Source organism: Gastrolobium bilobum, unplaced genomic scaffold, assembly GCF_033153095.1.
Source record: "Gastrolobium bilobum isolate Gb01-03AN ecotype WA unplaced genomic scaffold, APGP_CSIRO_Gbil_v1 utg4239, whole genome shotgun sequence".
NCBI lineage: Eukaryota > Viridiplantae > Streptophyta > Magnoliopsida > Fabales > Fabaceae > Gastrolobium > Gastrolobium bilobum.
The window spans coordinates 1-16,788 of NW_026896746.1; the positions used below are offsets into that span (position 1 = coordinate 1).

The 16,788-nt window shown below is 37.5% G+C and overlaps 1 protein-coding gene across 2 annotated transcripts; it reads left to right on the forward strand.

Moving 5' to 3' along the window:
• Positions 1-7,572: 7,572 nt before the first annotated feature.
• LOC133301789 (peroxidase 3-like) lies at positions 7,573-16,353 on the forward strand. Of its 2 annotated transcripts, XM_061501487.1 has the most exons (5): positions 7,573-7,589; positions 14,905-15,103; positions 15,269-15,460; positions 15,627-15,792; positions 15,947-16,353. In XM_061501487.1, exons 1-5 carry the CDS (start codon positions 7,573-7,575, stop codon positions 16,351-16,353), a joined length of 981 nt encoding a protein of 326 aa, XP_061357471.1. The 2 variants fall into 2 exon arrangements, with proteins under 2 accessions (XP_061357471.1, XP_061357472.1); XM_061501488.1 differs by lacking the exon at positions 7,573-7,589 and having other exon boundaries at positions 14,894-15,103.
• The last annotated feature ends 435 nt before the right edge of the window (positions 16,354-16,788 follow it).

The following is a 16,788-nucleotide window of genomic DNA, read 5'->3' on the forward strand; positions in this document are numbered from 1 at the left end:
AGGGCCAAGGTTGCTGAGGCGACGAAGGTTGCAGCTGGTAGTTCCACTTCTTGGCGAGACAGGAAGTTTGGGAACAAGGGCAAAGGTAAACCGTTGGCAGCTCGGCAGGCGCCGAGTCAGTTCAAGAGGACTTCTGCTCAGGGGAGTGCAGCGAGACCTCCTGCTCCCAGGTGTTCGGGATGCGGGAAGACTCATAGTGGGCCGTGTTCGACCGGCAAGTTGATATGTTTCCAGTGTGGCAAGGAGGGCCACTATTCCAGAGAGTGTCCGTGGTCAACAGCGAGGGCTACTACAGTGCAGGCAGTGCCACTTCAGATGGTTCCCCTTCCACATACTTCGACACCGGCAGTGCCACCATCTTCTGGGAGAGTTTATACCCTGGATCGTCAGCAGTCGGACCGAGCTCCGAACCTTGTCAGAGGTACTGTTACGATTGGTTCATCAGTTGTTGATGTGTTGTTTGACTCTGGGGCTACGCATTCTTTTGTTGCTACCCTTATTGCTGTGGGGCTTGAGTTGCCCAGTGATGTGCTTTCTCCACCGATGCGGGTGACTACCGCCACCGGAGAAAGATGTGACGCTACCACTGTTCATCGCGATGTGGCGTTTCAGTGGGATGGCCGTGAGTTCTCGGTGGATCTGATAGGATTGCCGATGGCCAACTTGGAGGTTATTCTGGGCATGGATTGGCTGTCCAGAAATTGTGTGATGATTGACTGTTGTGCCAAGCGTGTAGTGTTGTCTCCGTGTGATTCCACAGCCAGTTCCTCGCCGTACATTTCGTTGCTGCAGGCTAGGAGAGCCTTGAGAGCAGGGGCTTTCGGTTATGTCATGTTGGGAGGTTTGGTGAGTGGTACACAGGAGGACATCACCGGCATTCCTGTGGTGAGGGAATTCCTCGAGGTGTTTCCTGAGGATATTCCTGAGTTTCCGCCACAGAGGGAGATAGAGTTCTCCATAGATCTGTTGCCTGGTGTGGGGCCGATCTTTAGCTCCATACCGGATGTCGCCACCGGAGTTGGCAGAGCTGAAGAAGCATATTGAGGATCTTTCAGCGAAAGATTTCATCCGACCGAGTGTGTCTCCTTGGGGAGCACCTGTCATCTTTGTGAAGAAGAAGGACGGGACAATGCGATTGTGCACCGACTACAGGCAGCTGAACAAGGTGACAATCAAGAACAAGTATCCTCTTCCTCGGATTGATGATCTGTTGGATCAGCTCAGGGGTGCTCGTGTGTATTCCAAGATTGATCTCCGGTCCGGATACCATCAGATTCGGGTGAAGCCGGAGGATGTCCCGAAGACCGCATTTCGCTCGAGATATGGTCATTTTGAGTACTTGGTGATTCCGTTCGGTCTCACCAATGCACCTGCTGTGTTCATGGATTACATGAACAGGATTTTCCAGCCGTACCTGGATCAGTTTGTGATCGTCTTCATTGACGATATTTTGATTTACTCCAAGACGGAGGAAGAGCATATGGAGCATTTGAGAACTGTTCTGCAAGTGCTGAAGGTGGTTTTGCCATTGACTCGCCTTACTCGGAAGGAGACTCCATTTGTGTGGACTCACGAGTGTGAGGTCTGTTTTCAGGAGTTGAAGGAGAGACTGACTACTGCTCCTGTGTTGGTCCTTCCTGATCCTGCGCTTGAGATTGAGCTATACACCGACGCCTCCGGGAAGGGGCTAGGTTGTGTGTTGATGCAGTTGGGCAAAGTGATTGCCTATGCTTCGAGGCAGTTGAAACCTCATGAGGAGAACTACCCTACTCATGACTTGGAGCTGGCTGCTATTGTGTTTGCTTTCAAGATTTGGAGGCATTATCTTTTTGGCTTGAGGTTTGTGGTGTTCAGTGACCACAAGAGTTTGAAGTACTAAAGGACTACGACTTCGAGCTAAGGTATCATCCTGGCAAGGCCAATGTGGTAGCTGATGCTTTGAGTCGGAAATCCAGTAGTTCATCCAATTTGTTACTTGGTAACTTTGATGTGGTTGAGAAGTTCCGCAACTTGGCAGTGACCGCTCCGTGTGAGAGCGTACTTCTCGGATTGGAAGCATCTGATGTTGTGAACGAGCTGCTTGAAAAGATTAAAGAGGCACAAGTTCAGAGAGAGTGTCTGGATTATGTGAAGAACCAAGACGGTGTGTCTTGGAATGATGATGGATTGCTTTTGTTTCAGCAGAGGATTGTAGTTCCTCGAGGTCCGTTGACAGAAGAGGTTATGGCAGAAGGCCATAAGGGTCAGTTTTCTATCCACCCTGGTGCTACTAAGATGTATCAAGACTTGAAGAAGAACTTCTGGTGGCCAGGCATGAAGAAAGATGTTGCTATCTTTGTGTCCAAGTGTTTGGTTTGCCAGAAGGTGAAGATTGAGCATCAGAGACCGTCTGGTGAACTTCAACCTCTTGAAGTACCACAGTGGAAGTGGGAAGGTATTTCCATGGATTTCGTGGTGGGATTGCCGAAGACTCAGGCGGGTTGTGACTCTATTTGGGTCGTTGTGGACAGACTGACAAAGTCTGCCCATTTTCTTCCAGTGAAGGTGAGCTTCACTACTGAGCAGTTGGCCAAGCTTTATGTCCGCGAGATTGTGAGGCTTCACGGGGTGCCCGAGAGTATCATTAGTGATAGGGACCCGAAGTTCACATCTCGGTTCTGGGAGGCGCTGCAGGAGGCTTTTGGTACGCAGTTGAGACTGAGTACCGCCTATCACCCTCAGACTGATGGACAGACTGAGAGGACCATCCAGACCTTGGAGGACATGTTGCGAGCTTGCACGTTGGAGCAGGGCTCGGCATGGGATAGGTACCTTCCGTTGGTTGAGTTTTCTTACAACAACAGCTTTCATGCTAGCCTGGGCATGGCGCCCTACGAAGCACTGTATGGTAGGAGGTGTCGGACTCCTACTTGTTGGTCTGAGGTTGGGGACAAGGAGCTTTTTGGCTTGGACTTTGTCCAAGATACCACCTTGCAGATCCAGATGATCCGTGAAAAGTTGAAGCAGGCGCAGAATCGCCAGAAGAGCTACTATGATGCCAAGCATCGTCCGCTGGAGTTCAGTGAGGGTGAGCACGTGTTTGTGAGACTTTCACCTGTCACCGGTGTTGGTCGGGCACTCGGAGTGAGGAAGCTGAGCCCGCGATATATTGGGCCATACCAGATCCTTGGTAGAGTAGGACCTGTTGCCTACCGGCTTGCCTTGCCTCCGAACCTGGCTAACATCCACGACGTGTTTCACGTGTCTCAGCTTCGGAAGTACATAGCAGATCCGTCGCACGTGGTGCAACCGGATGATGTGGAGGTTCGGGAGAACCTAAAGACTCCCGTCGGACCACTCAGAATTCTCGATCGTGGCGAGAAGCAGCTGAGGAGCAAGATCATTCCGATGGTCAAGGTGCAGTGGACCGGAAGGACTCCTGAGGAGTGCACTTGGGAGCGTGAGGACAAGCTTCTCCGGCAGTACCCCAAGTTTCGTCCAGGTATGTTTCTGATTTTGAGGTCAAAATCCTAAAAAGGTGGGGTGAATGTAAGAACCCGCACCGTTAATTAAGATATTTAAATTAATTAATTATGCAAAAATAGGAAATGATTCCATAATTGACCCTAATAATTAATTATGAGGCTTAATAATCATAATAAGTGATTAAGAATGCTGAAAGTCGCTTTTCGGAAGAAAAGTGCAGATACTGGTTCTGCTAGTCGGTATAAATGTGTACCGAAAAAGTATCCCGGAAAATTAATATAAGTGCATGATAATTACTAGAATAAGATATAGGACTTGTAAAACGAGTTTCAAGTCAAAATAATGAGAATTGATGCCAGAAACTGATACTGGCTATGAAAAACGCGTACCGGAAAGGTGCTCAGAAAAATATAATAAAAATATGACAATTCTTGTAAAATTGAGTAGGTTATGAATCCAGAGTTTGGGATTAAAATACTAAGCGTAGCAATTAAAGCTAATACTGTGTGTTTTAACCCTTAAGTGGCCTATAAATACAATAGTTGGGCACAAAACCCTAGGTGTTTGTTTTTGAAAGAAAAGCAGCGGCTGAGTGTGGCTTCCCTTAGAGTTCTTGGAGTCCTAGCCTTCTTCTCTAAAGATTCCATTTTTTTTCTTCCTCTCATTCATTGAAACACCACCCATCCATTAAAGCTTTAGTTTTGTTGAAGGATAACCCATTGTTGAAGATTTGGGTGCTTTCTAAACCTCTCAAGTTTTCATTTTTCTGTTCTAAAAAGAACCAAGGTAAACTTAATTATCCCTTTGTAAATCCATAAATTGGTTATACCTCTTGTTATGTGTTACTGTTGCAATATCAATTTTGAAATCACTGTCCGTTTTTTTTTCTGTAGAGTGCCATATTGTTCTGTCACTTTGTAGTGTTGTTTTGTCACTTTACATGACCATTCAGATACTTGCGAAATTTTATTGATTCAGTGGTTTTATTGGTTTTGGTATCCGATGTCAAAGTTATACACACATATATATATATATGTAGATTGTTAACTTACGTTTCTGTTACTATTCTTGGAGATATATATATATATATATATATATATATATATATATATATATTTATATTTTTAACTTTATATATATTTATATATAATATATGTACTATATATAAATATATATATACATGTTTATGTCCAACAAAGTGTGCAGAATATTAAAAAGAAAATGAATATATATATATATATATATGTATAACGTGGTTAGCTTTCGTTCACCCAGGGAGCTACCTTCGTTTCGTGTGCCTTCGTTTGGTGTTATATATGTATATATAACCGAGAGAGAAAAAGTTGTTAAAAAAGGCATGCTTACTTTTATATTATGTCAAAGTATTCATATATACATATATATCATACAGGAGTTGTTAAAAAGAAAAACATGCTTACTTTTATAATTTGGTATATAAATATATATATATAATAAATAAATATATATTTATAAATATATTTATTTATAAAATAATAATCATAAAAAATTAAATAAGTTAAATGGTATATCTTAGAAAGGATCTTCGGTTCGAAATGAAAAAGAAAATAATACTCGATTTCCTTAGAATTTTAGAATATGTATATTGATACTATGATGGTCATTGAACCAGATTTGTGAGTGCATTGGATTCTATTTGTGGTGTGGACCCTTGTGATACCGAGTTCGAGTTGGAGGGGCATACGGGTACAGGTAAGCTTTCGTGTCCTCGGTTTAGCCATGTTGTGGTTCCACCATGTCCCATGGGGGTATGGTTATATGCATGCTGTGTTACATGCTTTTGATGTTTTGGAAATGCTGTTGAGCTATTGTATGTTAGTGCCTTGTTGATATGCATGGAGGTGTTCCACCTATACGGTAAGCCTGAGTATGTGGAACATACAAGAGGGTGAGGCTGTGGGTGAGGTGCAAGCGGTGTTCCTTGTACTACATGTAGGGAATAGACGTATTCCTACATTTCTCTGGCCAGTAGATAGTGATTACACACATGCCATAGATATCTGTTGCACTACATAGTTTTGGAACTGATAATGATATAAATGCTTTTAAAACTTATATTGCACATGTAAGTGAGCTTGGGGTGGAAGATCCTTGAGGACCCATTGTCTTACTGAGATTTCTTGTTTAGAGATCTCACCCCACGTTTGGGGAATGCTTATTTCAGGGTCAGGTAATGTTGAGACCTCAGGCGGCAGGAGGCCGAAGCTGAGTTAGATTGCTGTTATATTATGCTGCCATGATTGGATGCTAGATTTGCATGCTGTTTATACTTATAGCTTGAGTTATGTTTATGGAGTTTTACGTTGAGACTGGTTGCTTACTATGTTTATTTGGTGAGCATGGGGATTGTCCATGACACATAGTATTGTTATGTCTTGATTATGTCTTGAGTCTTTTGGAGTTGTAATAATGTATCAGGATATTGTCCGGATTACTTGATGTAATGCCGTGATTTAGATACACACTTTATCTATATATTGAGGTATTTCAGAAGATGTCTTATTGCGATTTACATACAGGCGATATTTTATGAAATTGATTAAGTAATCAAGTTGGTAATTGATGATGACGTCATAATTGAAAAGAAAAAGAATATTCCGCATTTTTAATTAAGCACCGCTTAATACGATGTAATGTTAATATTCCGAGTATACACGGGGTGTTACACTAGTCAGTATAAATGCGTACCGAAAAAGTATCCCAGAAAATTATAAGAAGTGCATAATAATTACTAGAATAATAGGTAGGACTTGTAAAACGAGTTTCAAGTCCAAATAATAAAAACTGGTGCCAGAAACTGATACTGGCTATGAAAAGCTCGTACCAGAAAGGTGCTCCGAAAAATATAATAAAAATATGATAATTCTTGTAAAATTGAGTAGGTTAAGAATCCAAAGTTTGGGATTAAAATACTAAGCGTAGCAATTAAAGTTAATACTGTGTGTTAAGTGGTTAAGTGACTATTTATAGGCTTGTTAAGGGCACAAAACCCTAGAAAACAGATTCTCCTACGTGAGTTTTGTGGAGGCTGACCAGAACCTTGGCTCCCTTGTCTTCCTTCCCTTGGCTTCAAGCCTTGAAGCTTCTTCCTTTGATTTTCTTCACACTTTCTCTTCTAAACACCTGTGGTGAGTGAGAGTGAGCATTCGGAGGGTGTTGGTGGCCTTGCTTCTGAGTGTTGGGGGCTGTGTTGTGGTTGTGAAGGGGCTGAGTTGATGGTTTGTAGTGTTGGAGCTTTCTTCTTGGCTTGTGAGCTTCAAAATGTCAACCTTTGTGAAGAAAGAACCAAGCTTTGGTAGCTTTTTCGTGTACCCTTCAAGTCAGACTTGGAGAGGCAGTGTGGTGAGCTCCAAGAGCCTTTGTTTTCTGTTTTGAGCTTTGGTAAGTTGTACCAACCTTGATCATGATTTTAATGGGTTAAAAATGATGTCTTGGTATGTTTAATGAGTTAAACAAGTAACCAACTGTCATATGAACATAAATGGACCTTAAGATGCATGTTTAAGCTTCTGGAAGTGTTAAAAATGGAACCTTGGAAGGATATCTTCGCGAAATGCAGAAACTGCATTCTGTCGCGAAATATCCGGATATCTGCTCGTAAAATATCTGGATATTGGATATCCGGATATGGGGATCTGGATATCCGGTTATTGATATCCGAATATTTTCAGATAGATATCCGGATATGCCCCCGAGGAATATCCGGATTTTCTGGGATTTCGAAGAACAGTAGCTGTACTATTCATACAGTAGGCTATTGGGGGTATGTGTACCCTAGATTGATGAAGTTGGACTTCTGTAATTAATGAACTAAGTCAGAATCAAGTGATTTAAGGGCTTATGGCTTGGTGAGAAGCCTTAAGACGTAAAACGTAATGAAAATGCGTTGTCCTTATGTTGTATACTTGTAGAGTATGATTGTTGATGTATTATTGGTCCATAACAGATTGTGAATCTGTTGTGTTTGGACTTTGAGCTGTGGACTCTTGACTTTGGGTGTTAGCTTGTAAGGTAAGCTTTCGTGTCCTCGGTTTAGCCAGTGTTGGTTCCACCATACCCCGTGGGGGAATGGTTTTTATGCATGTGTGCTTTTATGAAAATGATATATGCATTGATATACGCCTGAGACATGTTGATATAGCTGTTGATGTAATGTTAGTACTTGTACGATCAGGCAGCCACCCTGGTGTATAAGGCATATGTAATGTATGAATGTGATATTAGTACTTGTACGATCAGGCAGCCACCCTGGTGTGCAAGGCATGAGGCAGCCTCCCTCATGTTGATAGGTAACAGACGTGTATAAGCTCTATCCTGTTCCCTGGCCAGTCGAACCGCACTTTCATACATCACATGATCAAGGAGCTGTAGTATTTAGCTCGTTGAGCAAGAGATTATACGGTCATGATATAAATGCCTTCACATGAACATGCACTGAAATTACTATTTTGGAAATGATATTGTTAAACTGATTTGGAACTTATATTTCACATGTAAGTGAACTTGGGGTGGAAGATCCTTGAGGACCCCTTGTCTTACTGAGATTTCTTGTTTAGAGATCTCACTCCACGTTTGGGGAATGCTTATTTCAGGTTCAGGTAGTATGGGGGTTGATGCATCTGGCGGCAGGAGGCCAGAGCTTAGTTGATGATATTGCTGTTGTTTATGCGGACATGCTGGATGCTGTTTATGTTTTCCGCATTATTATTGTGTTGCTGTTCAGTTGAGACTTGTTGGGCCTTGTTGCCTTATCTGGGTGAGCATGAGAGTTGTCCATGCCATTATGTTGTTAGTACTTTTGAGTCGAGTTATATAAACTGCTAGTTGGTCCGGTCTACGTGTTGTAGCTCCGTGACTAGAGACATACTTATGTTATTTTAATTAATGAGGTATTTCAGTTAGCTGTTTTATTGCAATTGCATACAGGCGAAGTTTTATTAATTGATTAATAAGCAAGTTGGTAATGATAATGACTTCATAATTGAAAAGAAAAAAGATATTCCGCATTTTTAATTAAGCGCAGCTTAATACGATAGTATGATAACATTACCGGATATATACGGGGTGTTACATTTATGCTTGTAACGCCCGGCCGCTTCAAGAATCAATGATTGTCCCCACATACTAACACGAGACTTTTCAGTGTACTTTTTCCTCACTCGCACACTTCCTGGGAAAACTTCCCAGGAGGTCACCCATCCCAGAATTGCTCCAAGTCAAGCACGCTTAACTATGGAGTTCTTCCGTTCCGGGCTACCGAAAAGTAAATGCATCTTGTTAGTATAGGTAGTACGAATTAATTCTTATAAGTTATCCCAAACTGTGCAGTCTCAAACCTGCACAGTCTTTGGAATCCCTCTCTTTCGGGTGTCGATTCGATTCCTTCATGCATGTAACCCCTGCTGGAAGCCTGTCAGGAGCCGCTCCTTGTCTGTGCCTCTTTGCACCGGCGATCACTCCCCGCCCTCATCAGCGCTCGAGATGTTAAATGCCCACCAGCTTCCGCCTGGTTCGTCCTCGAACCACACCGTACTGGAAGAGAGGCCTGCTCTGATACCATTTGTAACGCCCGGCCGCTTCAAGAATCAATGATTGTCCCCACATACTAACAAGAGACTTTTCAGTGTACTTTTTCCTCACGCGCACACTTCCTGGGAAAACTTCTTAGGAGGTCATCCATCCTAGAATTGCTCCAAGTCAAGTCAAGCACGCTTAACTATGGAGTTCTTCCTTTCCGGGCTACCGAAAAGTAGATGCATCTTGTTAGTATAGGTAGTACGAATTAATTCTTATAAGCTATCCCAAACTGTGCAGTCTCACACCTGCACAGTCTTTGGAATCTCTCTCTTTCGGGTGTCGATTCGATTCATTCATGCATGTAATCCATGTTGGCAGCCTGTCAGGAGTCGCTCCTTGTCCGTGCCTCTTTGCACTGGCGATCACTCCCCGCCCTCGTCAACGCTCGGGATGTTACAGGGAGTATGGGTGTAAATGGGCTAAGCCGGCCTACAGGGGCCTACGGCCTAGCCTATATTAGGCCAGACCTGACTTATTATAAATAGTAAAATAGAACATGCCTAGGCTTTTTAAAAAAACTTATTTAGAAAACAGGCCATATACTTTTTATGTACATGTCGGGCCTATAAGCCTACAGGCCGACCTATATCATATTATTTATTTAAAATATAATAATTAAAATTATTATTTTAATAATTTTGAATAATAAAATAATATTATTTTAGTTATTCTTTTAATTGGTAAATGTTTAACAGGCTTAAACACGCTAACAGGCCTAGGCTTTTATTTTTTAAATACAGGTCAGGCCAGACTTGTAATTTGGAGCTTACACAGGCTAATAGGTCAAGTCATACCCAATATTTTTTACACAGACCTAACTTATTTAAGTCAAAGCTAACCTATTTGAAGAGTGAGTTATGTGAATAAATCAACGACCTAAGGTTATGGGCTGCAGTTTTGGCCAGATAGGTCCTAACCAATTAGGAAGCCCATCGGCCCTAAGCTTAGATATGAGAACCAGGGATATACCCAAAACAGTAATATTTAAAAAAATATAATTATGCAGATATAAGCTCTAACTACAACTAATTATTAAAAGTTTGTCTTTTAAATATGAACTTGTCAGTTTATTCAATTTGACTTCTTCAAATAATGCAATTTATCGTTTTTTATTAGGGTTACAATAACAAATATTTTTTACGAGACAGAATTGACATTAATTTTACCTGTATTCTGAACGGTTATACAAACTAATTTATTAGGATGACGAGTAAGATCTGTTTAAAAGGTTATATCTTATCTTTGAGACAAATGTTATCTTATTATATTGAATCTCACTTCCCAATGTTATCTTCAAATAATGCAATTTATCATTTTTTATTAGGGTTACAATAACAAATATTTTTTACGAGACAGAATTGACATTAATTTTACCTGTATTCTGAACGGTTATACAAACTAATTTATTAGGATGACCATTAAGATCTGTTTAAAAGGTTATATCTTATCTTTGAGACAAATGTTATCTTATTATATTGAATCTCACTTCCCAATGTTATCTTCAAATAATGCAATTTATCATTTTTTATTAGGGTTACAATAACAAATATTTTTTACGAGACAAAATTGACATTAATTTTACCTATATTCTGAACGGTTATACAAACTAATTTATTAGGATGACCATTAAGATCTGTTTAAAAAGTTATATCTTATCTTTGAGACAAATGTTATCTTATTATATTGAATCTCACTTCCCAATGTTATCTTCAAATAATGCAATTTATCATTTTTTATTAGGGTTACAATAACAAATATTTTTTACGAGACAGAATTGACATTAATTTTACCTGTATTCTGAACGGTTATACAAACTAATTTATTAGGATGACCATTAAGATCTGTTTAAAAGATTATATCTTACTTTTGAGACAAATGTTATCTTATTATATTGAATCTCACTTCCCAATGCCACACATTTGATGTTTGTCTCACAACTAGTGAGACGCACAAGAACAGAAAATGTTATAACTTTTGTTTTGATATGAATTAAAAACCAAGTGTGCAACCAACAAATCTGGAGATGTGCAAAAAAATTAAAAGAACCAAATCACTTCAAGAACATAATTGAACTGAAATGCACCAAAAATTTCATAATTTTTTTGTAATTTGTTTATGATTCAAACCACTTTATCAAAAATGATTTATGAACCAAACCACATAAGTTGATCCACTTTGAGAACTGTAAAGAATCAATTCAACCCAAAAGCTTAAGCTGTTGGGTGAGGTTACATTAATACGAGAGCCCAAGGGTGGACAATACAAAGGCCTACCTACCTGTGTGAACAAAGAAATTCCACTTGAAAGAAAGTGGGGGGCAGGGAGGATCGAACCCGGGACACGAGGCTCTGATACCATGTAAAGAACTAATTCAACCCAAAAGCTTAAGCTGTTGGGTGATGTTACATTAATGATTTTATATATCTCAACAAGAACCAAAAGAACCGATCCAAATCGAGTTTTTAAAAAAATCCAATTCCATTTCAAAATTTGGAAAACATGGTATTCTTATAATTATTTTAATTTTTTAAAAGATAAAAATTATTAATTTATAAAAAGCATCATTCTCATATTTTATATATTTTTAATTTTATAATAAGGTAAAAAAAAATTAAAACCGACTGTGACAATACTTTGATTTAGGTTAAATTTTATCATTGAACAAAATCAACTTTACCTATATGAAAAATGAGTTTTCCATCTTTCAGTAATTTTTAAAAAAAAAACATTTATTACATATCATGTTAAAGTTCATATTAAAATTAAAATTTAAAAATATGTAAACTAAAGTAAAATTAGCATCAATAAAAGAATAAAAATTACATTATTATAAAATAGTGTAGAAATAAATATGTGTATATATCATTGTGTAAAAAATATAAAGTGATTGTGAAAAAAAGTCTTAAGATAAACCAAAAATTTGAAAACTTGAAATTAAAAAAAAAATTATTATGTAGAAAACGTAAATAAATTGTACCACATCGCTATTCAAAAGAAAAATAAATTTCATTGTATCAACTAATATTATAAATATATCAAGCTATTAAGTCAAATCACACTATTAAGTTAAAAGTAATATCTTCAAAGCTTAAAAGTATAAAAGTCGCTAAAAATACTAAAGTAAGGCTTGAGTTACTAATTTGTCTTATATTTAATGCTTAAGTAAGGCTTGAGTTACTAATTTGTCTTATATTAATAAATGAAGTGTGAGGCGAATGAAACTAGTCCAGAAACTATCTCGTTGAATACTCCTTATTTATTATTGAAGGGACAATTTTTGCACACCCAATTTTCTTGTTATTACTGAGGTGGAATATGATTCTAGAGTGACTTTCATATTGAATTTAGACCAGTGATAAAGGACTAGTCACGAAATGCTTTCCATTTATAAGAGTTAAGGATCGAATCTTTAAGGAACGAGATGCTGAACCATCACGCACACCCATATTTAGATCTCCACTTTTCTCTTACTAGATCACTATTACATTGTCATACTACATTTTAAAGGGAAACTGACTCTAATCAATCGCACAAACAATTCATATTAGTAGGTTAAATAGTTGGAATTTGGAGTTGTATATTCAACTTAGATAAACTAAATTCATTTAATTCTTTTTCTTAAATATTGATTTTTTAAAAGTGTATTTTTTTTTTTGTATATTAAAAGTGTATTTTTTAGGTGTAAGAAGATGAAGAATAAAAATAATATTTTATTACTTATTCCAATTACTTAAAAAATATCAAATATGCACTCAATTAACAAAACCGAATAAATATTACGAAATTTAATTTTAATTTATTTTTTATTCTTATTCCAGCAATTGCGGAATGCACATCTTTAAATATTTTAAACAAAATTTTATATACCAGAACCGGTAATTTATTGGCTATTCAACTGTTTGACTGTGCACCCAATTTGAACCGGTGACCGGCCGATTCCATTCGGTTTTAATAAGAGTGGTCTTATCCCCAACAACTTATTTGCATACTCTTCTTTCTTCGTTTTCTATTTTGTAACCTCTCTATCAAAAGCAGCACATTATTCTCTATCAAAAGAAGCACATGATAAGCCACTGATTGTGGAACGTAATCATGTTTTCCAATCTTATTATATGTGCGGTTAAGGTTCTTTTATTAAGTTCCAACACACGGTATTCCATGCAGAGAAGTTTATGCTTGGAGAAGCATTTACATCTTCTCACCAATCGGTTTCATTGAATATTGGATATCATTTCAGTTTTGTTTTAACAGATAAAGTACATACTCTTAATATTTTTTAGCAATAGAAAAGCTAATCCAGGTAAATACACGCAAACACTAGTATAAACAAGATATTAAATAACATCTGTATGTTTATATCATAAAAATGCTACGGGCATATCATATGTTATAATCCAATTGTAAGATATGAGATTTAGAGTCCCAGAAATATAAAAAAATTTGTGTGAGGTTTATATAAGCTCTAGCTCTCCTATTTTACAAACAAACTAGTTTATAGGATGAGATTCTCTCGAATTTATATCAATAGATATCCGAGCTTGGCGCCCCTAGCATGCATGGAAGGACGTGATTTTTACACTAGTTTAATGGCCTATCCAATCGTGCGGGAAAAAGGAAGTGTGCGCGTTGAGAGAAGGGAGGTGTACCTGTACTATTAGTATCTAAAAACAAAAACATCCTAAAGGCAACCATGTGCAGCGGGACGACAAGCTAGAAGACAAACCATGCAAAAATCGAATAACGATGTTTTTGACACATATATGCATTGACTTTGGTTAATACAATATTAATCTTTTCTCTTCTTAAACCTTCCCTGGTTTGCAAATATATATATATATAGAGAGAGAGAGAGGTAGAATCATTATTTGACATTAGTGTCAAATTTAAAATTTGACACCTCATCTGAGAGCCCTTACATCAAAAAAGATCAATGGTGTCGCATGCTTACAAATTAGAGTCGTTGATCTTTTTTGATCTAACGACTCTTAGATGAGGTGTCAAACTTTAAATTTGACAGTCGTGTCAAATGATTCTATCCTCTCTCTCTATATATATATATATATATATATATATATGTCTTTATTTTTCTTCAACCGCTTGACGTCTAGCAAATAAATTTGAAAAATCATAACCAAACAAAGGTGGTTGAAAATATTAAATATCAAAAATTATAACTAATCAACGGTGTAAGATTTACTGATAGACGTCTAGCAGTCGGAGAAATATATATATATAAGAAAAATATTTCTTAAATTAATTAAGATAACCCTTATAATTTCTCAACTACACAACATAATCATCAGTTCGCTAGTCCAGGTGGCATATGCTAAGTCAAAGCTTTTTTTTAAATAAAAAAATAAAATAAAAAACCTTAAAAGAGGGTTGACGAAGATGATGACAGAACATATTTGTAGAGGGCTGGCATGTTCTAATAACAATACAATTGGCAGACAGAGTTTTTTTTTTTTTTTTTTTTTTTTTTTTTAAATTTGATTATTCTTTTAACTTGATATTCTCTTTCTAAACTATGTCCTCTCTATCCAATAATAGGTACTTATCTTAATGAAACTAGCTAGCTAATACATGCATGTTGCATCCAACGATTGAAATGAAATGAGGAACATGTGAAAGAGCACCAGTTAAATAGAAATTAGTTTCTCCCACACAATTTTAAAATACGTAATGCTTAACTGAATTTACCTTAGATGACATATAGTGCCTATAAAAGGAAGCAATGTCCTTGTAGTTAAGCATTCAATTTTTCAAGTCAAGACTACCATAGGGAAGTGACACGAAGGTTTTCAATTTGAAAATGAAGATCAGGTTTTTCCTAGTAGCTTGTGTGGTACTTTCGGGTTTCCTTGGTGTTTGCCAAGGAGGCAGCCTCAGGAAGGAGTTCTACCGGCATTCCTGCCCTCAAGCAGAGGACATCATAAACAACAAAATCCAGCAGCATGTCTCTGCTAATCCCAATTTGCCCGCCAAGTTACTTAGAATGCATTTTCATGACTGTTTTGTCAGGGTACGTATTTTCATTCATATTCCAATATCTTTTCACTAGTTGTGTTTTTTTAATTTTTATAAAAATTTTATTGGCATTTCAACATGTAAAAATGCTGATTTCCGTGCAACATATTCTGGTGCTATATATTAAATAATATGCATAACATGGTTGCAAACATTACAGGGTTGTGATGGCTCAGTTTTGGTGAACTCCACTGCCAGTAATTCTGCAGAGAAGGATGCAATTCCTAATTTGACATTGTCTGGCTTTGATGTAATTGATGATATTAAAGCTGCTGTGGAAGCAAAATGTCCCAAAACTGTATCTTGTGCTGACATTGTGGCATTGGCAGCTAGGGACGCTGTTTCTGTCCAAGTAAGCTTACCATTTATATTCTTCTAAACAATTAATGCCTGCTGATTATACACCAAAGTTCACGCTGTAGAATTTATTTTAATTGTTTTGGCTGACATGTCACATATATAATCTAAGGTTATTATTTAGTTTATGCATGTACTTAATTGACCGATAAAATTTTCAGTTTAAAAAACCAATGTGGGAAGTGCTCACTGGTAGAAGAGATGGCATAGTATCGAAAAGTAGCGAAGCCTTGGCCAATATCCCACCATTTTTCTTCAACTTCACCCAACTCAGAGCTAGCTTTGCTAGTAAAGGTCTCGATGTGCACGATCTGGTTGTATTATCAGGTACATTTAAATATATAACTTATTTTTGACATTGATGGTAAATCTTAAATACTAATATTATATGGATGCAAGGTAACACAAAACGATCATATTCATAGTAAGTAATACATATTAACTAACTTGTATATAAATTGGCTATATATTACAAATGTAGGAGCACACACAATTGGAGTAGGTCATTGCAGCTCGTTCAGTAGCAGGCTTTATAATTTCACGGGAAAAGGTGATCAAGACCCTTCTTTGAATCCCACTTATGCTGCATTTTTGAAGACTAAATGCAAGAGCCTCAGTGACACAACCACAACGGTAGAGATGGATCCTGGCAGCTCTACCAAATTCGATAGTCACTATTATCCAAACCTTTTCCAGAAAAAGGGTCTGTTCCAATCAGATGCTGCCCTTCTAACAAAAGATGTGTCAATAGATATTGCCAAAAAATTGGTTGACCAAAACAAGTTCTTCACAAGATTCGCGCATTCAATGAAGAGGATGGGAGCCATTCAGGTCCTCACAGGCTCCGCTGGGGAAATTCGGATTAAGTGCTCGGTTATCAACTCTTAAATAATTAACAGCTGTTCTATGGTTTTAATTTCCTTTGTTTACTGTACCTTTTATAATTATTACAAATAATTAAAGTGGTGTGTTGCGAAATCTTTGAGTTGCGAGTTTTGATCAGTAAATTAGTAACGTGGGGTTATAAATTTCTTCAGACTTGAATAAAAACACCTTTATTGATGTGACCTTCTCCTTTTGGCCTTTACTTATATAAAGCAAAAAAAAACAAAAACATTATACCGGTTTAATTTTTTTGACAAATTATTTATTAATTTATTGTGAATTTTTTTTCTTTTTTAAAACAAGAAGAAAAGTAAACAAGCAACCTAACTACTAATCATCCTAGGATAGAATGACTCCATTCTATCGTTATCTAATATAAGTCTACAACCTTGAGGGGGAACATCAAATATTTGGACATTCCATTCATTAGCAACAAGG

What these genes read in the sequence shown, in the direction of transcription:
- LOC133301789 (XM_061501487.1), top strand. An exon ending in TTCATGACTGTTTTGTCAGG is followed by an intron (nt 15,104 to 15,268) that starts GTACGTATTTTC and finishes CAAACATTACAG; the next exon opens with GGTTGTGATGGCTCAGTTTT. An exon ending in GGGACGCTGTTTCTGTCCAA is followed by an intron (nt 15,461 to 15,626) that starts GTAAGCTTACCA and finishes TAAAATTTTCAG; the next exon opens with TTTAAAAAACCAATGTGGGA.